The sequence below is a fragment of the Aplosporella prunicola genome, assembly GCF_010093885.1.
Source record: "Aplosporella prunicola CBS 121167 unplaced genomic scaffold K452scaffold_17, whole genome shotgun sequence".
In the NCBI taxonomy this organism is placed as follows: Eukaryota; Fungi; Ascomycota; class Dothideomycetes; order Botryosphaeriales; family Aplosporellaceae; genus Aplosporella; species Aplosporella prunicola.
The window spans coordinates 88605-111880 of NW_022983545.1; the positions used below are offsets into that span (position 1 = coordinate 88605).

Here is a 23276-nt window from a genome sequence, read left to right on the forward strand (position 1 = left end):
TCATTTGGCGGTGAGCAGGCATGATCTGACGGCCTCGGTCGAATATTCACCCGGGTTGCCTATTTGGTAGTGAGATCAGATTATACTCAAGCCTCAACCGCTTTTAGTCCTAGTAGTAGATTTTAAAGCCCCGGAGAATTTGCCCTTGGTATTTAGGGATGCGGTTACATAGGTGAAAGGGTATAAGCTATAAGTATTATCTCACATAATGAGAAAATAAAAAGATACGAGGGTACAAGTACTTTCAACAGGCTATAAAGATGGGAATGTAAAGAGCACGAGTGTATCTTACATGAGTACAAGAGTACAAAAGATCCAAGGGTAAATATTGAGTCATTTTCTTTTGCGGCTGTATTATCACGATGTATAGAAACCACTGTTCAAACACAATACAGTACAACGTTCATGCTCACATAGGCTTCTCATACAAACAACTAGCTAGCCTTTATATCAATACCAAGTACCGCCATTGGTCTCGAAGAGGAATTCATTACATAGGTGCAGTCAGCGCCGCGTAGGCCCCAATGAATGTGATGTAAAAGACAACTACAGTGTCAGAGAAACCAGAAAGTGAAAGACAAAGGAGGAAGAGATATTCGACTTTTTTTTTTGCTTTGTACCGTCCGATACCCAGCCCGCCAACTAACCAACCAACCCGACCAACTAAACAGCCGCCGTACGCCTCTCGTCTTCTGGGTATCGTTTGTGAAGCTGCTGCCAGCAGTTCGGCCCTGCCTGATAAAAGCCCATTCCCCGCCGTGCCAGACGTATGTCCCGCCCCTAGATTGTGTCCCTTCCGAGCCCAGCCCCTATATATACTAGTTCGAAAAGAGCCGGCTGCCTCAAGCCGGCAAGGCCATCAACCAACTACTGCTTCTCGCGCTGCACGCCGTTGTGAAAAGGAAGGCTGTCTGCGCTCTTCTCGTCTCTCGGGGATTCGCCCTCTCCGTTCTTCTTCCTTCCTAAGCTGTCCAGCCACTTTTCCGCGCTGACGATGGTGCTTTCTACTACGATGCTGACCTGCGCCATCATGTCTAGTCCTTCCTTCGCGAACGCCAGCATGCGGTTCGCGCCCCTGACCTCTACTGGTTCGCCGTTCTGCCTGTTCTGGCCGTTCTGCGAAGAAGCCGCAGAGGCAGCCTGCCATCGCTGTGGAACGGAGAGCAACTGTCTACGGACAAGCACGCCGGCGTTCTCGGGCAAGGCTCCGCCAGTGTATTGCGAGACAGAGGCAACGACTTTTTTGAGTGTCTGCCATATGTCTTCGCTGAGAGCCTTCATGCGCTCTGCCAGCCGTCGGCTTTGCTCGTCGCGCTCGTCGCGCATGAGATGCGGGGAACTGGTGCCCTTCTCATCCGCAGACGCCATGCTCGAGTCGCGGGACTTGGACCTGGTTGCGTTTTCGTAGTCCTCAAGGACCATCTTCAACGCGCGCATCACGTTGCTTAGGTGAGCATTCGCATCGCGCAAAATCCCGAGGCAGAATTTCAAGCTCCGTAGTGACTTCTCTGATAACGCAGCTCCTAGGCCAGACGTTGTTATCATTACTCGGGTTGACCAATGCTGCTTCTGACTCTCTTTCTGTCTCGTGGCCAGGCGTCCTCCGTCGGCATCATCGGTGCGCTCCTCATACTCCGGAGACCGGTTGGCGTCGTATGGAGGGAGTGTTTCATCCCTGGAAATAGAAGCATCCGAGCCATTCCTTGCCCTGACGCTCTTCAAAGGAGGCGTCTGTAGGCCTTGCTCAATATCCATAGCATCATCATCAATCCTCCGACGCTTATGGTTCTGTGAATCGTGGTCGCTGAGCCGCCGCTCTCCCAAATACCGCCGGATACTGCCTTCAACTCCGGTCCTTCTACCCACACTTCCCACCGTGTTGGCTACGTTGCGTTCAACAAAATTAGCGCTGTATTGGACGAAGCGCGGAGAGTATGCCTTGGTCGATGTATATGCGTTCAGCGAGCCGTTGATCGATTTGCCCAGCCATGGATGACTCGAGGTCAACAGCGACAGCAAAGGCTCAGGGTCTTCGCCAGATGTGACGTTCGACGGAGATGGGAGCCTCGCGTTGTGGGCGGCGGGGGACATCCTAAAGTCTGTCGCGCATTAGTTTGCGCAGCATAGGGGCAGGGTGGGCATAAATTACCTGGGTTCCCTAGGCCCACAATCGCCTCGGCAGCCAACAGTTCCTTGGAATTGAGCGACATGTTGTGCGTCTGCTCGTCCATACTCATGACGCTCTCTGTATCCATAGGGCTCGCACCGTCCATTTCGGCGGCGCTGCGCGGTGCAGTCAAAGGCACGCGGGGGAAGGATAGGTGCTGAATGGCGTCGGTAGTCTGCCATTGTTGCGGGTCTGAGGCGACAGGCCCAATGGGGTGGCCATGGTGGTGGTCCGAAGGGTTGGAGGCGTTCCGCAGCTGCGTGGACACAGGCAAGCCGAGCGATTTGAGGTCGGGAAGGTGGATTTGGTGTGTCGCGTTGGCTGAGGGCGGGTCCTGGGTCGGTACCGAGGGAAGCTGCAGAGATTCCGGGTCGTTGTTTGTGTATGCGGGTGGGTGTTCTTGCCGCACCTCCATGACGGACACAGAAAGTTGGATTGTCGGGTCGGGTGACGCAGAGAATGCCGATCGCGGATAGCGAGGGAGTGGCGAGGCTGAGGGCTTGCGGGGGCACTCTACGCGAGGAGGCGGATGTAAGCGCAGTCTATGAAATGACAAGAGAGAGTGAGGGTATGAGAGAGAGCGGCGTGGAAGAGAGCGCGGTGATGCTTGAGCGTGGTGTTGGCCGACGGTTTCGGTCTGTCACATGTCGAAACTCACAGTCGCATGTGAGAAGCTCGGACACCCGCGCGCCTCGCGAACCGAAGGGCCTATGGCAGCCCAAGAAGTTTTCCATCGAGTGTTGCCTTTGATTTGTGGGGGCGGCAGCGCATCTCCTGATAGGAGTATCACTGTGCGACTTCCACAGCCCGACGGTGGCGTGGAACCCGAACCTTCACCTCCTCCTTGCCTGTCTTCTACATCTCGTGCCGGCATATCACCAATCGGCTCGCGAGTGATCAAACCTATAACTCGGCTATGTAGGTTAAAGTCCCTCGGTCCACAGCCTAAAGCCATTTGATGACCGCAGAGAAACTGGCTGAGTCAGGGCACATCTATAGAGTCGATCTTACACGCATGTTCTCCCAGCTAAGCATGTAGCCGTGACATGCATCACCGTTAAGCGATATTGTTCACCGTCTGGCGAGTTAGAGAAGGGCAAAAGCAGTCCCTATAGAATACTCCTTGTCTAGCTACAAGTCCAGTCAAAAAGGTCTTAGAGCGCACTATACTAGAAGTATCTTAACTAAGTTTCTTTTTCTACTCTATCACGTCTGTATAAGCGTCATTGTCTCACAAGGCGGTGAATCTCGCTTGACGGTGACGGATGTTAGTGCTTCGTAGAAATGCGGGTGTATCATGTCGCTCCGGAATCGAACATTCGCGAACACTCTGTTCATACCTACAAACTTTTGTGAGTAGGTTCGAATGCTCTCTATGGATTGCTTCTTAGCTGCGCTGAGGATTTATGCTTATATCTAGTCAAGTAGCTTACGAAGGATTTATAAGCATTATCTGCCTATCCATCTGACCGCAGTAAAAGAGCATGGGGCATTTTACGAGTCAGAATTCTGATATTTCCTGAACATACGTCAGTCAGGCCGTCTCGAGAGCCTCAAGTCTCGCCTTCGAGCCATCGGACTTTCCAACGACAGCACCAGCTGATACGAGCACTTGGGCCATCGAGACGGTCGTGATCCCATGGATGCCTCGTTATCAAGGGGCAACACACCGCTACGAAGCAAGGAATCGATCGCCGCAGTGCGTGCTCCGCGGCCCGCGACCAAATGCCGTTCCATGCTGGCGTGGCTGGCACGCAACGTCAACCCAATCACGTATTCTCTGGCCGGGGGGCTCTCACTCCCAACCGGACGGTTAAACGGACCATGGCCAGATGTAACGATGCGGACAGGTTCGTACACCGCTGGAAGCAGTCGCCTCCTGACCAGCCCCCAAGAAGCCCATGGAAAAATTCCACGAGATCAATTCACACGCGTCTCTCGCGGGGGCCTCAAAGATCCCCGCCAAGATTTGACCGGCACACGGCAGTTTCTTTTCACTGGCGCCACCCAGGATTTGCCTTAGTCTAAACAATCGAGTCATATATCGCGTGCAGGGGCACCCTTAGCACCGCTGCAAGAGTCACGTAGATGCTGCTGATTGGTGAATTCGGCTTGGTCTGCCGGCCCGACAAAGCTAGAAGATGCGAAGAAGGATATGATTCATAAGCCGATGCAGCAAAGTGGACACTGCAGCCTTCGGGGTGGGGTCCTGGCCGTAGCCCTGCAAAGGAGATGCTCCTTCGTCCCGTTCCGCCACCATCGACCAGCCGTTCTGATGGGCTGAAGGCATGGAAAACCTCCAGTATGGTGGAGTTGAAACACAAAAAAATTTAGATAGAGACGTCTGCACGGTGTCAAGATCTGGGCGCCTCTTGCTCATTCTCTCCAGGCATCAGGGGGCATCTCAGATAGCTGTGCGGCCCCACAGCTCCACTTGGCCTATCTGATTGCTTTTCCATCGCCACGGACATGCGGATTTAAGCTAAAGGGCGGCGCCGCACCCAGGGCCCAACGGCTTTGTACCCCGGTCATATTGCCGATACCGTTTCTTTTATTTGTCTGCTGTTTCCTCTCTGTTTCTCTTTTCCTCGAGTTGTGCAGTCGGCTTCCTTTCTTTTCCTTTTTTGACCTTTTTAGGTCGTAGCGGACAGTCTAGCACCCTTCGCTTGGCTGATTGACCATCCGACAGCCCATCATGGATCTTAACATCCCTGACCAGGTTTACCAATACACCGAGGCCTCGGAAACGATCACTACTACAATCATTACGGAGTCCAAGACCTCGGTCTCTGAGAAGCAGAGCGAAAGCTCTCTTTCCATGAAGGCCGGTGGCTATGAGTCCATTCATGGCGTTAATGTTCAAAAGGCCGAGAACGAATTCCAGGAGCTTAACAGGGAATTGACGAAGCTCACCCATCACTCGAAGCGCACTGGTACCCATAAGACCCCCATCGTCGATGAAGAGAAGGCCCCTTCCTCAGAGGGCTCTGACTCGGAGCCGTTTGATCTCGAATCAGTCTTGAGAGGTCACAAAGGCGAGGATGAGGAAGCCGGTATCAAGCCGAAACAGATTGGTGTATACTGGGACGGATTGACCGTCAGCGGTATCGGTGGTGTCAAAAACTATGTCAAGGTAAGAGTTTGTCTATATTGTATCCCCCACCCCAACTAATCTCCGTGTAGACATTTCCTCAGGCCTTCACCTCTTTCTTCAATGTTTACGAGACCGGCAAGAACCTCCTGGGAGTAGGCAAATCAGGACAAGAATTCGACATCCTTAAGGACTTCAAGGGAGTCGCCAAACCTGGTGAGATGGTCCTCGTTCTTGGTCGCCCAGGATCCGGATGCACGACTTGTTTGAAGGTTTTGGCCAACCAACGATTCGGCTACACCAAGGTTGACGGCACCGTCCTCTACGGCCCCTTCGACAACGAAACGTTCGAGAAGCGCTACCGCGGCGAGGCTGTCTACAACGAGGAGGACGACGTCCACCACCCCACTTTGACGGTTGGCCAGACCCTTGAATTTGCTCTGGATACCAAGGTCCCTGGAACGCGGCCCGGTGGTCTCAGCAGGCACGCTTTCAAGGAGAGAGTCATCGACATGCTGCTCAAGATGTTCAACATTGAGCACACCAAAAACACAATCGTCGGAAACCCTTTCGTTCGTGGTGTCTCTGGTGGTGAGCGTAAACGCGTTTCCATCGCTGAGATGATGATCACGAATGCTTCTGTGTGCTCATGGGATAACTCAACCCGCGGTCTGGACGCATCCACTGCCCTGGACTACGCCAAGTCTCTTCGCATCTTGACGGATATCCACCAAGTCACCACGTTCGTTTCGCTCTACCAGGCCTCCGAATCCATCTATAAGGTGTTTGACAAGGTCATGGTTATTGATTCCGGTCGCCAAGTTTACTATGGTCCGGCTCAAGAGGCCCGCGCGTATTTCGAGAACCTTGGTTTCTTGGAGAAGCCTAGACAAACCACTCCGGACTACCTTACTGGATGTACCGATCCTTTCGAGAGAGATTTCAAGGCCGGCCGTAGCGAGAAGGATGTTCCCAGCAACCCCGAGGCCTTGGCGGAAGCTTTCAAGAACTCCGATGTCGCCGCCCGTCTGAACCATGAAATGACTCAATACCGCCAGCAGATCCAGGACGAGAAGCAAGTTTACGATGATTTCCAGACGGCTGTTCACCAGAGCAAGCGTCATGCGTCCAAGCGTTCGGTTTACACTATCCCTTTCTACCTCCAGGTCTGGGCCTTGATGCGCCGCCAATTCGCTCTCAAATGGCAGGACCGGTTCTCCCTTGTTGTCTCCTGGCTTACTTCCATCATCGTGGCTATCCTTCTCGGTACTGTCTGGCTTGACCTCCCTCAAACGTCCGCTGGCGCTTTCACGCGTGGTGGTTTACTGTTCATCTCCCTTCTGTTCAACGCTTTCCAGGCCTTCTCCGAGCTGGCTTCCACTATGATGGGACGACCTATCGTCAATAAGCACCGCGCTTACACATTTCATCGTCCTTCTGCCTTGTGGATTGCTCAGATCATCGTGGACACGGCTTTTGCAACGGCTCAGATCTTCGTTTTCAGCGTCATGGTCTACTTCATGTGCGGTCTCGTCCGGGATCCAGGTGCTTTCTTCACCTTCGTCTTGATGATCGTCTCTGGATACCTCTCGATGACTCTTTTCTTCCGTACCGTCGGATGTATGTGTCCGGACTTCGATGTGGCCATCCGTCTTGCCGGTACAATCATCACTCTGTTTGTGCTTACCTGCGGATACCTCATTCAGCCTCAATCGGAGCAAGTATGGTTGAAATGGATTTTCTGGATTAACGTGAGTTCCTACAAGATTTCTTACCCTATTGTGGTCATAGTAACTTACACGTTTTTAGGCACTTGGTCTCGGTTTCTCTTCACTCATGATGAACGAGTTTAAGCGGTTAGACATAACATGCACTTCTGAGTCGTTGATTCCACCTTACGGAGAAATTGAGCATCAGTCATGCACTCTCGCCGGAAGTACACCTGGCAGCGCGATTATCTCTGGAAAAGACTACATCACGGCGGCCTTCTCATACCACCCAGAGAAACTCTGGCGCAACTGGGGTATCATGATTGTCCTTATTGTTGGCTTCCTTGGAGCCAATGCTTTCCTGGGAGAACATATCAAATGGGGCGCTGGTGGCAAGACCGTGACCTTCTTCGCCAAAGAGAATGCTGAGCTGAAGAAGTTGAACGAGGACCTGAAGCAAAAGAAGGAGAGAAAGAACCGGAAGGAAACCGAGGAAGAGGGCGAGGGTCTGAAGATCAACTCCAAGGCTGTTCTTACCTGGGAAGACCTCTGCTATGACGTTCCAATGCCCGGTGGCTCTGGCCAACTCCGTTTGTTGAACAACATTTACGGCTACGTTAAGCCCGGTCAACTCACCGCTCTGATGGGTGCCTCCGGTGCCGGCAAGACGACCCTGCTCGACGTGCTGGCGTCCAGGAAAAACATCGGTGTGATTAGCGGAGACAAGCTGATCGACGGCAAAGTGCCTGGCATCGCTTTCCAGCGTGGAACCGCCTATGCCGAGCAACTCGATGTCCACGAGCCGGCCCAAACTGTCCGCGAGGCTCTGCGCTTCTCTGCTGATCTCCGCCAGCCGTTCCACGTTCCCCAGGCCGAGAAGTACGCTTACGTTGAGGAAGTCATCTCCCTGCTTGAAATGGAAGACATTGCGGACGCTATCATCGGTGACCCCGAGAGTGGTCTGGCTGTTGAGCAACGCAAGCGTGTCACTATTGGTGTCGAACTGGCTGCCAAGCCGGAGCTTCTTCTTTTCCTTGACGAACCCACCTCCGGTCTTGACAGTCAAAGCGCCTGGAACATTGTCCGTTTCTTGAAGAAGCTTGCCGCAGCTGGTCAGGCTATTCTGTGCACGATTCACCAGCCTAACTCTGCTCTTTTCGAGAGTTTCGACAGGCTTCTGCTTCTGCAGAGGGGAGGTCGCTGCGTCTACTTCGGTGATATCGGAGAGGATGCCTGCGTTCTTCTGGACTACTTCCACCGCCGGGGAGCTGACTGCCCGCCTGATCTCAACCCCGCTGAGTGGATGCTGGACGCCATCGGTGCCGGCCAGGCTCCTCGTATCGGTGACCGCGACTGGGCCGACATCTGGGCCGACTCTCCCGAACTCGCCGCAACTAAGGAAGAGATTGTCCGCATGAAGAACGAGCGTACAGCGGAGAACAATGCTGGCCAGGAGCTGATGCAGACGGAGTTTGCTACCCCGCTTTGGTACCAGATCAAGAAGGTCAACGCCCGCACGCAGCTCTGCTTCTGGCGCACTCCCAACTACGGCTTCACTCGTCTCTTCAACCACGTCATTCTCGCTCTGTTGACTGGTCTCGCTTTCCTTCAGCTCGACGACTCTCGTTCCTCGCTGCAGTACCGGATCTTCGTCATTTTCCAGGTCACTGTCCTTCCCGCCCTGATTCTCGCGCAAGTCGAGCCCAAGTACGCAATGGCTAGGATGGTCTCTGCCCGCGAACAGGCCTCCAAGGCTTACAGGCAGTTCCCGTTCGCTCTTGCACAGGTTCTTGCCGAGATGCCTTACAGCGTTCTCTGCGCTGTGTTCTTCTTCCTGCCGATCTACTACATCCCTAACTTCCAGTACGCTTCCGACAGGGCTGGTTACCAGTTCTTTATGATTCTGATCTGCGAGGTCTTCTCTGTTACGCTTGGGCAGCTGATCGCCGCGATCACGCCCACGCCCTTCATCGCTGCGCTCGTCAACCCCTTCATCATCATTATTTTCGCCCTCTTCTGTGGTGTCACCATTCCCCAGCCCCAAATCCCTAACGGATGGCGCTGGTTATACCAGTTAGATCCATTCACTAGGTTGATTGGTGGTATGGTGGTGACAGAGCTGCACGACCGGGAGGTCACGTGCTCGACGGGCGAGCTCAACACCTTCACCGCGCCCCTCGGCCAGACCTGCGGCGAATACATGTCTGCATTCTTCGCGAGCAGCGGGCCCGGCTACATTGTCGACAACTCGACCAGCAACTGCGAGTACTGCGCCTACAAGGTCGGCGACGAGTTCTACTCGCCCCTGGGCTACGACTTTGTCAACCGCTGGCGCGACCTGGGCATCTTCATTGCCTTCATCGGCAGCAACCTGCTCCTCCTGTTCCTTGCGGCGAGGTACCTCAACTTCGCTAAGCGGTAAACGGGTGGTGTTGGGTAATTGGTCTTGTGCGCGTTGGCGTGGTCACACATACCGCGTCAATGCGCACACATGTTTTTTTACTATTAATCACGTCTTTGTCGCTACGTAATCACGCTTTAATCGACACGTTGGGATGGACTTTGGTATGGCTTTTACGTATGGTGGACGGAAAAGTTTGGGGCTTGGTCGGATTTACCTGCCCTTATGAATTAGACAAACGTATGGATAACCACGCGTTTTTGCTTGTCCACTGAGGTGGACAATCTAGATAGTAGACGCATTATGCAACTGAATGAGTTTCTTCAACAGCTACTGGCGCAATTGATACAAATCGAGCCTGTTGATTCTTTGTGAAGGTAGCACGCACATTATAGAATCATCTCCACACTTCCATCTAAGACAAAGAGCCCTTTGTTTATAATGATCATTATACTCGCATCTAAATACTATATACTATGCTCAGTAGAATAACTTCGAAGTGACAAGCAGACTGGTATTAATAGCATCTACAGGCGATAAACTTTGAGTGGGAACGAATCAAGATATAGAAGTGGAAGCCCAAATTCTATTAGCAAGCGTTTTGCATGGCCACAAAAAACCCACTTTGCATAGCCACAAATCAAATAGGCGGGTATTTATATACATTCATCCCCATAGAAGTATAACACAAAGGGCCTCGTCTATACATATACCGCACCTTTTAGACTCGATTTCTCTACTACATACTTTTCAACTACGTCTACGCTAAAAGTAGTCTATATATACGCATCTAGCAGGCCTGTACGTGCAGTTTGTATGCAAAAAGATAATATAATATAGATATAAACGTATCATCTAAACTACATCTATCTATACCGCAGGCGTATACGCTCAAGAATATGCAATTGCGTATAGCGGTACTGTAGAATATGTTCCGGGTAGGTATAGAAGGGCAGGCGAGATAAGCAAGAAAGGCGGAGACGTAGCTATACGGCTACCTTTAGGGGTAAGCGTAAGCACTTTACCTAACTACACGGGATATCTCTAAGCATCCTAAAGCAAGACCTACAGCATAAGCATGCAGTAGACGATGTAATCATACAAGAAGTAGATATACATAGGGATACAGCTTGTTTTGTAGGTAGCAATCGATACTACACACGGCCTTATGATGTATCACATATGTATTTCGGTATATACCCTCTACTGCTTCATACTGCACACTCTATGTATACCTAACAGAGTACATCCTTTCTACCTAACAAATACTTCATCGTGTCGCGTAGTAAGGAGGCATATACACCTAAGAGTTTTTAGCCGTATCTCATAGGAAATAAGCATTAGCATCACTCAGAAGCCTCGGTGGTGTTGTAAAGGTAAAGAATAAGTACGCTTTAAGCGGCTTTAAGTGGTAGAGTATTAAGAATTCAGTATCTACAGAGAATAAAGCGGTATAACAAAGGTAAAAGAAGTCCATAATCGCTAATTTCGGTCAGTAAGAAGATGTCAGTAGAGAAGTATACATAAATGCTATACCGATTGCCCATATACTTCTACTTTCACTGTGATACTAAACTTTTATTCTATTAAATCCTTAACTATACTTAGTAGACGGCGAACGCTATAACATATTCCCATTTCATCTGCACTCTCTTACCAAATAAACTCTAAACTTTATCAACTCGTTCTTTTCTCCGCTCACCCCTTCTCACAGTACTCTGCATTCAAAACTTCAAGCACACCATCCATCACAGTGTGAATCGGTCGAAACTGTCGATTTATGCGCTTATAAATAATACGCCATAGACTTTACAAAACAGCTTACTCCCTAGCGTCCGGAATTCCTCACTGTTCTTAATTGACTCCACATCCCGAAGTATACAAGCGAAGATAAAGCCCCTATGGAAATCCATAGGAACACCTTCAACAACTTAACGAATCAGATGCTCAATCCACAAGCATCTGGTAACAATGCCAAGGACACTGTATCCAAGGATGGCATAATTCCCGAATCTCGACCTTACTTGTAACCCAATACAGATGGAAAGTCGAGGAAAATCCATGGTGCTGATGCTATTAATTATAATGAACTAAGAACCTCGATGGTTCATGTAAATTCTTTCTTTTGTACTACCAAAACATTTCCTGTCGGCAACCTTGCACTGCTTGGTTTTGGTCCTGCTTTTCAAATACAACGGTGGTAGTTGGTATGCAGTGATGAAGCACTTTCTTTGCCCCCGTTCCCTGGCCGTGTACTCCCATGAGGTGATACAAATGGGATCACTGGTTACTATACAGGCGCATGGGGATACGTTGATACTTGAAAGTACCGCATTGGCATGCTTATCATATCAGGCTGCTGTGTTTGGTGCATATTTGGAAGAAATGAATGTAGTTGAATTTGAATCGAGTATTAACTTTTGCGCATCGAGCGTTTCGCTCGGTAACTAATGCCTGGACCAACCAATTAACCAGAAAATTGATCATCCATGTCCTCCAAATCCAGTCTACTTCAAGGGGCCAGGTTTTCGTGGTTTCAGTGTTGGTGACGTGGAAACCGACACCCTCGATTCTCTGTGTTGAGCATTTCCCGCAGCATTTCAACCCATCTTCGAACCTTGCAACCGACGCCTGAATGAACAATCCACCAACAGCATTGGCTGACCGGGTATCCATCCTTTGGGATAGTGATCCGCAAATACGGCCTGTCTGAGAGAGCCGATTATTCACAGTTTTGGCATCAGTGATGTGATTGAGTCGATAGACCCAATCCTTTTCGACAATCACTGCGAATTGTCGTCACTGGTACCAGCTGGGAGAACCTGCGATTTGTCCACGGTCTTATTGTCCTGTCCAGCTTGGGAGGTCTGTTCATGAGAGCCTAAAGGCGGGCTGCCAATGGAGGTCGCTCTCTCCGCCTTCATGCCATCTTTGTTTCCTGTGACTGTGTCAGATTCGTTCATTTTGAGCGAGCTTTGGTGGACTCACCGTCACCTTTTGGCCCAACCAACTCTGCCAGCTCGTCTTCCGAGACGCAGAGCAACTTGCAGAAAGTCTCAGTTTCAATCCCAAGGGAATGGCCAAGATTTATGCGCTCTGTGCTGTTCAGGTCGTGCTCGAGCAACAAGCAACGGTTGCGCATCATACCAAGCTTCCAGAGACATGCATACCGCTTCTCGAATTGTCGTGGAACCCTAAAGGCAACGAATTCGGTGCATCCTTTTACCATATTTTCCAAGCTTTCGTAGTGCTCTTTCAGTCGTTGACGCTGCTCTGCGGCCTCGCTTTCTAGGTGCTCAGCTTTTTTTACACCTTCAAATACCTTCTGGGCAAGTGACATCAGGCTTGCCTCCGGATCTCCCTCAACCCCGGCGTGAGGACTGGGTTCGCTCATTGTATAGGTTCTCGAATACCGGTTGTTGTGATATGATGTTTTGCTACTGTCTGTATCAGGGAGTTAGATGTTGTTGGAGAGACAAAAGAGACAGAAGGTGACCGGAGATTTAAATAAGACAGCCGGGATTTCGCTAGATTGCACAGCCGTCTGTGAAGGAAAGAGCCACAAAGGTAATGACTGCTTACTTGCTACACCGCCAGACTGCATCTTTCTTTTTTTCTTTTTTTTTTTTTTTTTTTACACATCCCCTCCTTGTCCCTTTACAAACGTCCATCTTCACCCATGCCATACTAGATTTAAAATCAACCCGCGGCAGACAGGCCTAATACAGATATTCTTCAAGGGCGGATCATTCTGCAATAAATACATACAATTTCAGTGTATGGTTATCGGAGGTCTTCAACGCGTATTTCCATGCCGTCCAAACAAACTACCTGAAAATGACTTAACTAACAATGCTCTCATTGGTTTGCCAGAAAGGCGCTTCATTGCCACATGTTTTTGATGAGGCTAAAGAAACGGCTCAAGATTGGGTCCATCTCGGTACTCTGCGGGAAGTAAGCTATAGACCTATTAGTTTGGTAAATATCTGAGTCTCAGCCTCTACAGCAGTCTTCCTCGAAACACTTAGTCTGGCCAGATACAAATGGGGGATTCCATAGGAGGCATCTCGTCCGACTATGTAAGGAAGCTTTAGTGTTCTGTTACTCTGAAGAAGGACGAAGGTAAAAACAACATATGTGTGTCAAGTTCGGGTTTTATATTACAGTGATAATCGACGCCATCGGTTTACAGTGCTTTATGCTATTGTTGTAAACACGAGGTGTAGCTTAGTGGAAGCCATCGCTGATGATCAACAACATAATTTCAAGACTGCCCAAACAACTGAAGATAAATTTTTAGAATCTTAAAGAGATATTACCGTGTAAGTTAACATAGGCCCCACATCACATGACATCCAGCATTCCGGTTGCAAATCTCAGAACATTTTCTCCACGCTAGAGAAGAAAGCGCTATGCCGCCAGCTCACTCAAGCATTAAATATCAACTCACCCCTCTCTTCCCGTCGAGAAGCACGTGTTTGCAAAAAGATCTCGGGTGATTTACCTCTTTTTTTTAACCCGGCTTACCCACTTTTTAAGAATATATTCAGTAAAGTCTACGATACCCACCGAGTACTCTTTACGTAGCTCTAATAAGCTAGAGCACCGTCTTTAGTAGACGTTTTATAGTCAAAAAGATAAAACAATACCAGGATACAAGAGTATTCGAAAATCTACAAAGTACCGAAAATAGTAATGCTAAAAATATCCCATGTAAGCACGAGGGCTGGAATTTACCGTACCCACCGAGTACCCTTTACGTAGTTATAGAAGGCCATAATACAGCCGCTAGTAAGTGCTACATAGCTACGGAGGTGAGCAGATCCTTATGTATTAGAATATTAAAAAGCATAAAAAACGTACATATAATTATAATGTGCAAGTGCAAGAACATTCGAGAACAGAGAAAGGTACTAATTACAAGGGTATAGGAATGTCCCGTAAGGGCACAAGAACACAGAGCAGACAAGGAGAAGTAAGGTATATACAGGGGTAGGCAGATTATTCAGAACCTTCTAAAACCCGTATGAGCACGTCTTGAAATCGATGCTATCGATTTAGAGAGAAGGCTTCCCTGCCTTTCAGCTCAATACAATTACATTGCTCGTCAAGTTCCATACCCTTTTACAAGTATGATTTGAGAAAGTGTTAGACTGTAATAAGCTTCTCATCACTTCAATTAATACAGTATGATAGAAATCGTAATCAGTTGTTCCTAAAAGGGAGTTACAGTTTTCCACCGCGCCAGTCCGAGCCCATATTAGGCTATGAATTACAGAATTAAACAGCATATAAGACAGAAAGGCTTCGAACTAATGGTTCGTTTCTTCCAGATCGTTCCTCATATCCTCGCGCCTAGACGCACTCGCTCATGCTGCGCAGACCGCACGCCGTGGCACTGATGGTACAGCCAGCGACGTCGCCGTTCCAGCCCATCAGCCTGTTCGCAACATCGTTCGCGTACGCAACAACGTCGCCCTGAACGACGCTAACGTCAAGGACGCCGTGGGAGCCGGCGGCAGTTTCGGCGATGCTGCCAGAGTTGTAGATACGCGCGGCCGCGTACGGGTTGCCGGGGAACGGGTTGCCCTTCCAGGAGCCGTTGTTGAGGGCTTGCGCCAGACCAGGGTAGCCAGAGCTCGTGCCCTGAAGACCCTCCATGAGCATCGTGTGGATGGCGTCGACGGCCGAAGCACCGCCGCTGATCAAGTCGTTGTACGAGCTGCAAGGCGGGTGAGCCTGCAAGATACCGCAGTTGCCAGACCAGGAGGGCGCCACGTGAACATTGCCCGTGGACTATGGAGATTTGGTTAGTCATTCTGGTATTTCTTGAAAGTGGTGGCTTTAGACTTGTCTTACCTCCTGCATGACCAAAGCCAGGATGAGTCTCTTGTCGACCTTGGTCTCCTCACTCGCCTTGATGATAGCATCCTTGAAGGCCTTCAGAACGTTCTCATCGCCCTCGGACTTGCGGATCTCGGCCACGTTGATCTTCCACAGGTTCTCAAAGCTGAGCCATTCCTTGGCCGAAGGGGGGTACTTCGTGTGCGGGTTGCCCTCGTAGCAGGTGTACGTGTGAAGGAGATTGGTGTTTGTGCTCTCGCCACTGCCAGCGTCGTACCAGATGCTGATGGCAGGGCTGGTAGCGGCGACAACGCCGTTGTTGTCAAAGGCGGCGTGAGGGCGAGTGAAGGGGGAGCGCGGGAGAACCGCAGCGGAAGCGATGCTGCTGGCACTGATGACAGCACCGCCAAACAGAGTCTGGTCCGTTTGTTAGAGGTTGGAGCAGAAATATCAACATGAAGGCAGCATCGACGAACCGTGAACTTAACCATCTTGTTTAAAGTAAAGAGCGTTTGTGAAAGATGTCCCGTGCTTGCGAATGAGTGAATCTGCAGAGAATAGACAGGAGAATGAGCGATAGTTGGGCAAAGCACCGGGCTGCTTGGGATTGCGTGGTGGTTGTTGGAGACAAAGAGAAGGTTCGAGGGGAAAATGACTGTGCTTATATAGACAGGTTCACATAGCATTCTAGGATAGGAAGGCACGCTTTGGGCAAGCGGTAAATACGAAGCGCCAGTGGATCCGGCATACGGACACGAAGATAGGTGAGAGCGGGACTCTGGAGCGGGTTAACACGAGAAGCAATTTAACTTAAAAGGAAAGAAGGCAGTGGCGTTGCTTGTCTTGCTCATACATGGTTAGCCTACAACGCCTTCCTAGACATCTACCCCAGTCAAATGCCTACTCTGGGCTCTCCTGGCGATACTCCCCAGAAGAGTCGCAAGTTGCCATCGGCAACCTCTACGCCTTAAAGAGATTATATCGCGGCCCTACCACCACTACGTAGTACTAGGTGCGCCCAGACAACCACGGCAAACCCACCTTCCGCGCTGTGACATTTTCGTCCACGCCGCCCACAGCCCCCAGGGCACGGATGAGCGTGCCCAAAAAGCATGGGCTTATTGAGACCTACGTCCGTGGGGAGATTGGTGATAGACAAGCACAGCCCTTCAATAGCAGCTTGATCTGTCTTTGCCAGGCGATTTGAGGTTGCGCGCTGCTTGGTCCAGAGTATCCAGTGTTGGAGTTCCGGCCTCTTGGACGGGAGTCCGCTGTATAACGAAGTATATGGAGAGATGGTCACATAGACAGAGGTCGAAGTGCCTGCGGGTAGGGCTCGTATAGATGTCAAATCCCTGGCGACGATCATAATACGCGAGTCGTGGCCTCATCCTCATTACTCAGGGCAAGACATCATGTTTCTTTTGACACTCGACGCTCCTGTTTCCTAACAGCGAAAAAGCAAAAATGTCGGATCTTCTTACGTTTCCTTCCTGATAATTATCTCACACCCTCGAGAGAAGCTCCTTACTTACAACGCACTTCTCGTAAAATATCCGCGACGGAGGACACCGGGCCAGAACAAATGAACAAACGCGTGCACAGGCACAGTGAAAGTGGTGCCCCTGGCGCGCCGTGCAGGTGTGAACCGCTTTCGTATGAATGGTACTTGCGTCCATCGGCATATCCGTTTCCTTTCCGGAGAGACCCTTCCCTTAAGGCTTCCCTTCATGTAACGTCCGTCACCGTGAAGCGGGATTTACCGTCTTGCGAGGTACTACGTAGTGATGCTTGTAGGGGGTTGAAGGAGAGACCTAGTTAAAATATACAAAGGCTCTGCGTGCTCTAAGACTTTTCTTACCTATACCTGGGACCCGGGCTGAGAGCTAGGTAAGGAGTACTCTAGAGGGACTGCTTATATCGTTCTTAGTTCGCAATGACGGACTTCATGTGCTCTAAGACCTTTTTGCCTATACCCGGGGCTCGGAGTGGGAGCTAGGCAAGGAGTACTCTGTAGGGAGTTCTTGTATTGTCCTTTGTCTCGCTATACTGCAGATCCCGGTTCACGGTGACGGATGTTACGTGCCCACGCTAGCCACCATATCACGCTACATCTTCCCCTTCGTCAAATGCTCCTTCTTCCTCTGTACCGCCCATTAACGCATCAACTCCATCCGCCTCGTCCTCCGATGCTCCGTCTTCAAGGTCTTCAGAAGCCGGCGATGCGACCTGAGCATAACTGTCGCCTTGCTCAAGCCCAGCATCCGAAAGTCGGTGGTCAAGAGGCTCTTGTGTCTCCGTTTCCCCAGGCGTGTTGTTCATGGCGGATTGGGAGGCCTCCGGACTGTCCGCCGTTTCGATGTCTTCTTGTCCGGTTTTGAGTGGGCGGTTGTACTTGAGCTTGGCCATGTTCCGGATATCAGTCAACATGCGTGATTCCTTCTTCGAGACGCGGAGATCCCTCCCAATTGTTGTCTCGTCGATGTTGTCCTTGGTAATGATGTCAGGGAACTCCATGACGCGTTTGTACTCGTCGTCGTTAGGTGTCCCGCCCTTCATGATGATCCCGATCTTATCCCGCATCAGCACTTTGACCTTTGCCCACGTCCCGTTCTGGAACCAACCATCTGATTTGATCTGCTTGCTTGGTCAGAGAAGTCACAGAGCTCGAAGTTGTATATTCACTCACGTTGCATTCTTTGCGCAAATTGTCGGTGTCTATTAATCGTTTGAGCTGAGGGTCTGTGATGTCGCACACTTGCCAGATCTTGCCGTCGGGGATAATCTCCTTGCCGTCAAAAAGGTAAGTAAGCTTATCGTACGTTCTCGTCTTCGCCTGCCGCCTCCACACGTTTCGAGCATCCATCCACTTGTTGGGATCGTTGCTAGATTCCTTTTCTGATGGTAAGATGATTTTGAACATGACTGTTTGAAAGACACGGTATTTGGGGTCGGTCCTGGGATCGCAGCCAAATTTCACGAGCGTGTCTCTCCAGGGGCCGGACCTGAAAGAGAACCCAACATAGGCATATGAACTTTTAATGACGTCGTCCGTGGTTCCAACCATGTGGTTCATAAGATAACGCTTCGTCATGATTGGCCTTTCTTCCATCAGAGCGCGAATCTTTTGAATTGTACTCTGGATGTGAGGATCCAGCGTCTCCTCGGGTGGAAGGGGAACGGGAGATTCATTGAGAACGGACTCGGCGTCGATGGACACTTGATGCATTATAAACTTGCGGATCGCTGTCGGATTGTACAGCATAGCCTGGCCTTCGGCGTCTTTGGCATATTTTACGGCAGGGTTTTGGCGGTAGACGTAGTTGAAAGGCACGTCAACGTTTGTGAATTGAGGAGAAGGGCCAACGTCACCACCGATGCCGTTTTCTCGGCGGTCATCGAGATTGAAGTGCTTGAGCTTTGAATATTCAAAAGGCAGCAAGTTTTCGCGGAGCATGTGAGCTAGCGGGCTTGCCGACGTGGCATACTGAAAGTCGGGCAGGCTGCGGAAGCGGTGAGTCTCTCGTGCGTGCCCAACAAGCTCGACGCCGTAGCCGTCAGGATTGTCGCGCAGGCTCCTCAAGAGGATGCTGGGGTCAGTGTGAGAGGTCGCGTCAGCTAGAAGAGGGTCAGCGGTCCATGGGTCGTCGGAGCCTCTCTTGCGCTTGCGGCCGGTCCGCTTTGGGAGCGAGAGCTTCACGAGAAGGTTCTGGGTGCGGACGAAGGTAGACATGACAGGCTTGGCCATGGCGTCGTCGGGGCGGAGCGAAGCGCCGATGGTCTTGTGCACGTCGTGCAGGTGAAGGAACTAGTGGCGGCGTCAGGTTTGTGGGCCAGGATAGGTAGAGGGATTCCAAGGTACTACCTTTTCGAGGGCAACGCCGCCGCCCAGCGACTTGAGGCCATTATCAATGTTGCGCACGAGGCACGGATGCTCGATGCTCACGACGGCGCGCGGCGGCACCGGGCGCGATGGAGCGGCGGCCGGGGCAAAGAGACCGTCCATGTCCACGGCAGCGGCGACTACGCAGCAACAAGAAGGATGAAGACAGTCAGTCTTGATCCAAATTTATTGAAGCCCCGCAGCTGCTCATCTCACGCTAGCGAGCTTGGACCCTACACGCTCGAACATCACCACCTCCTCGGCCTGTTTGAGGAGAGAGTTCCTCAACCCAGTCGCGTCCCTAACACCCTTTCACTCCTTGCGCGAGCACCGTCCCTCCATCTGCTACCACCGCCCGAGGTGAAACCCCATCTCCCGCTCTCCTCGTCGGCCTCTTGTCGGCGCTTCCCCGTCCGTCGACCTGTCGCCAGCCGTCACTTGCGTAGACATCACCGAGCGACACGCACCGCACGCCTGCACCCACGTCTCTCGATGCCCGCCTGCTCCTCGTAGATCCGCATCTGATCGATCCTACGTCTGGCGCCAGCCACCACGCATCCAGACTCCATCGCTACCCAGGCCATTGTCGGGCGACACGCTCCTCTGCCCTGGTGACCGCCGTGACTCGCTGCACCTCCCCATATCACCCTTGGTCCCGTCTTCTACATCCGGGCGCCGAAGCGCACGCCTCAAACCATGAAGGGCTTTCGGCAGAGAGTGGTAAGGTTCCCCGACATCCATGTCCCCCTTCCCGCCCGCAACGCCTCGTCACCCGCGACTGACTGACGGGGCTCCTAGTCCGACAAGCTTCGTGCCCATGATTCCAAATCATCCTCCAAGAAAAAGAGTGAGTCGGGCACCTCCTCACCCTCCCACGGCGGCTCTCAGTCGCAATCGCCTGCCAGTTCCGCCCATGCCACGCCCACTTCCTCAACCACTCAACTAGCTACCGATCCCCGCAACAAGCCTCTTCCGTCCAACGACAATGCCGCGGGCGGTCCTCAGGGCTCGGCGCAGCCAGGCCAGCCCGGCCTTCCCAGCTCCCTGGCGCCCGGCGCACAGTTCATGAGCGGTCAGCCTCATATGCCTCAGGGAGCGACGAACAACGGCATGGGCGGCGCTGTGCCTGGCACGCCGAACCGTGGTCAGGGTTTGGCGCCTAGTGTTGTCATCAGCCCTAGCGCACCTGTGAGTATCCAATGTCTCACCAAGCTCGCTATGAGCCTGGCCCATAGTTGGTCGGAGCTTTTGGGCGCATTCCCCCCAGACAATGAACACCGCTAACCTCTCCACCTTGCAGCACATCCCACCACCCGGAGCCGCTGAGACCATGCCTGGAGACCTGCTCCCCCCGAAAGCCGGCTCGAAATCTCTCCTCTTCGATCGTTTGCAGACCACCCCCAAGGATGTTGCCGAGGGCATCAGAACCCCAAAGCGACAGCACTCGTCGCGCTTCGACATCTCCGACCAAAGACAACGCGAGCTCGAGAAGCTCCCTGGATTCCACGAGGTCGCCCCGAACAAACGGGAGGAGCTCTTCATGCAAAAGATCGACCAATGCAACATCATCTTCGATTTCAACGATGCCAGCGGCGACATGAAATCAAAGGAAATCAAGCGCTTGGCGCTGCACGAGTTGCTGGACTATGTTGCAAACAACAGGCAGGTCATCACGGAACGGATGTATCCTCGCGTCGTCGAAATGTTCGCCAAGAACCTCTTCCGCCCTATCCCGCCGCCGATGAACCCGCAAGGCGAAGCCTTTGACCCTGAAGAGGACGAGCCTGTGCTTGAGGTCGCCTGGCCTCACATTCAGGTCGTGTACGAGTTCTTTTTGCGCTTCATTGAAAGCCAGGACTTTAACACCAACATCGCCAAGCAATACATAGATCATGGTTTCGTTCTTCAGGTACGTATCCATCCTTTGTACCACCCAAAAGGAGTTCACTGGAACTAACCGTAGACCAGTTGCTTGAATTATTTGATTCTGAAGATCCCCGGGAACGTGATTTCCTCAAGACGACTCTCCACAGAATCTACGGAAAGTTCCTCAACCTGCGTTCTTACATCCGTCGGTCCATCAACAACGTTTTCTTCCAATTCATCTACGAGACCGAACGCTTCAACGGTATTGCCGAGTTGCTGGAAATTCTCGGTTCGATTATCAACGGTTTCGCTCTCCCATTGAAGGAGGAGCACAAGCTCTTCTTGACCCGAGTCTTGATTCCCATGCACAAGGTGAAGAGCCTTAGCATGTATCACCCGCAGCTTGCGTACTGTATCGTGCAGTTCCTTGAAAAGGATGCTGCCCTGACGGAAGAGGTGCGTTAACCATGTCGGTCGCGTTGAAATCCATACTAACATGCATGCAGGTGGTCCTGGGTCTCCTCCGCTATTGGCCAAAGGTCAACAGCACCAAGGAGGTGATGTTCCTGAACGAGGTCGAAGATATCTTTGAAGTTATGGATCCGGCCGAGTTTGCCAAGGTTCAAGAGCCGCTGTTTAGCCAATTGGCCAAGTCGGTTGCTAGCCCGCACTTCCAGGTAAGTTCCGGCTCAATCGTGGACAAGTACCCGTCGGCTAATTATGTTCAAAGGTTGCCGAGCGCGCGCTCTATTTCTGGAACAACGAGTACTTCTGTAACTTGGTTAGCGACAATGTTGAAGTCATCTTGCCCATCATGTTCGCCCCCCTGTATGAAAACTCGAAGGGTCACTGGAACAGGTATGCCACAATTCATCATGCGATCCGAGTTCATGCTGACAGGTTATCAGAACGATCCACGGAATGGTCTACAATGCGATGAAACTTTTCATGGAGGTTAATCCTCAACTCTTTGACGAATGCTCGCATGAATATGCCGAGAAGCAGAACAACGCCCCTCAGGAGCAGCAATCGCGGCAGTCGAGATGGGATAAGCTGGCTGAGCTTGCGGCCGCCAGGCAGAATGGCAAGGTCGACGTCAAGCTCCCCGCGGTGACCGCAACCGGATCAAAAGTCAGCTCCCCCACGCGCGCGGACGACAACGACCCCTTGAGTCAGGACAGTCAGCGCAGGCTTGAAGCGCTCCGGCTGCAGGACGACGCCATGTCTAGTCAGCGAAGGCCCAAAGACTATGCGGTACGTTAAGTCCGTATGCTGTTTGATGCGTCAGGTCCCGGAGCGAGCGTTGCCACATTACATTTTGTATACTTTTTCTTCTCTCTAGAGCAGGCAGGGCAGGCTACTATAAACACGTTTCCTTTCTTTTTGATTTATTTAGCGGATCGGTGTGCTTACTCACAGCTCCACTAACCTGCCCTGCTTACAGAGGCGTCACCATCAGTCGTCATCCGTGGACGAGACCAGCAGCAGGCGTGCAGGACGAGCTCGGAGCAACAGCCGACCTAGCTCTGCGGGGGGGACTGGCTCAAGTCACTCTTCTCGCGCCAATTCCAGCAGCAGCGTGAAAAGAGTCAGCGGTTAGTGGAACCATTCATGCCTTCAGGGATTCTGGACACGGCTGGTTCCTCATTGACTACGCGGGACCTGAGACCCTGACAAAATCCATGAGGGTGAAACTTCTTATACCCTTTACTATACATGGGTGCCGCCTTTGGGCTGTGGAGCCTTAGAAGGCGGTCTTCTCTTCTCACCTACACCGTTCTTGTCTCAACGTCATCATCGCCGCTGCATGTTTGCGTGGGAACGGAGCTTGGAGCGTTCTGTTGTTCTCCTTTACTGTTTTGTGCCTCTTCTCATCTCCCGTTGGTTTGATGAACATCGGGGGTGTTTTTTTTTTCGATTGCGGAAAAATGTACGGTTGGCTGCAGAGTGGCTAGACATGTCGACGCCTGTTGGCGCTTGTCGGTGTCTGGAGGCTGGCTGGCTTATCAAAGGGTTGTCTCTTTTGTTGTTTTGGTTTGGTTGCGTTAGACGAGCAGGACAGTACGTAGGCTGGGCAGTTTTGCGGCAAGTGCAGATACAGGGAAAATGGGATTGTCATCGCGTGTTCGTGCTCTAATACTATTGGCTCGAGGTTGCGGCTGGAATTGATGTGCTTTGTACCTCGCCGGCAACGCCTTTTCAGTCTGCATAAGGCATGCTCGAGGCGGGAGGTCTCCGCGTGAAAGCAGCCAGACATGGGGGGTCTCGTGCCTCATAGACGATTTCGTTTCGTCTAGACCTGGAGCATTGTTTAC

General features: G+C 51.5%; 6 protein-coding genes across 6 annotated transcripts; 2 read left to right on the forward strand and 4 right to left on the reverse strand.

Moving 5' to 3' along the window:
• Positions 1-601: 601 nt before the first annotated feature.
• On the reverse strand, positions 602-2768 carry K452DRAFT_273693 (uncharacterized protein). The gene is made up of 2 exons (XM_033539158.1): positions 2150-2768; positions 602-2099 (listed from the first exon to the last, which is right to left on the reverse strand). Exons 1-2 carry the CDS (start codon positions 2580-2582, stop codon positions 868-870), a joined length of 1665 nt encoding a protein of 554 aa, XP_033395852.1. The 5' UTR covers positions 2583-2768; the 3' UTR covers positions 602-867.
• Positions 2769-4985: 2217 nt separating this feature from the next.
• K452DRAFT_230612 (uncharacterized protein) lies at positions 4986-9389 on the forward strand (the record flags this gene model as incomplete). Its single annotated transcript, XM_033537107.1, has 3 exons — positions 4986-5300; positions 5351-7009; positions 7068-9389. The coding sequence occupies 3 exons, from the start codon at positions 4986-4988 to the stop codon at positions 9387-9389; spliced, it is 4296 nt and encodes a 1431-aa protein (XP_033395853.1).
• Positions 9390-12151: 2762 nt separating this feature from the next.
• Positions 12152-12762, reverse strand: K452DRAFT_309930 (uncharacterized protein; the record flags this gene model as incomplete). The annotated part of the gene is made up of 2 exons (XM_033543290.1): positions 12152-12306; positions 12357-12762. 2 exons carry the CDS (start codon positions 12760-12762, stop codon positions 12152-12154), a joined length of 561 nt encoding a protein of 186 aa, XP_033395854.1.
• A 1827-nt stretch (positions 12763-14589) lies between these two features.
• K452DRAFT_252781 (uncharacterized protein) lies at positions 14590-15826 on the reverse strand. Its single transcript, XM_033538261.1, has 3 exons — positions 15689-15826; positions 15228-15629; positions 14590-15164 (listed from the first exon to the last, which is right to left on the reverse strand). The coding sequence occupies exons 1-3, from the start codon at positions 15701-15703 to the stop codon at positions 14724-14726; spliced, it is 858 nt and encodes a 285-aa protein (XP_033395855.1). The 5' UTR covers positions 15704-15826; the 3' UTR covers positions 14590-14723.
• A 1370-nt stretch (positions 15827-17196) lies between these two features.
• Positions 17197-19228, reverse strand: K452DRAFT_273702 (uncharacterized protein). Its single transcript, XM_033539159.1, has 3 exons — positions 19078-19228; positions 17902-19020; positions 17197-17849 (listed from the first exon to the last, which is right to left on the reverse strand). The coding sequence occupies exons 1-3, from the start codon at positions 19216-19218 to the stop codon at positions 17316-17318; spliced, it is 1794 nt and encodes a 597-aa protein (XP_033395856.1). The 5' UTR covers positions 19219-19228; the 3' UTR covers positions 17197-17315.
• A 472-nt stretch (positions 19229-19700) lies between these two features.
• On the forward strand, positions 19701-22496 carry K452DRAFT_51973 (uncharacterized protein). Its single transcript, XM_033546784.1, has 7 exons — positions 19701-19815; positions 19894-20283; positions 20396-21004; positions 21064-21417; positions 21468-21638; positions 21692-21819; positions 21870-22496. The coding sequence occupies exons 1-7, from the start codon at positions 19792-19794 to the stop codon at positions 22222-22224; spliced, it is 2031 nt and encodes a 676-aa protein (XP_033395857.1). The 5' UTR covers positions 19701-19791; the 3' UTR covers positions 22225-22496.
• The last annotated feature ends 780 nt before the right edge of the window (positions 22497-23276 follow it).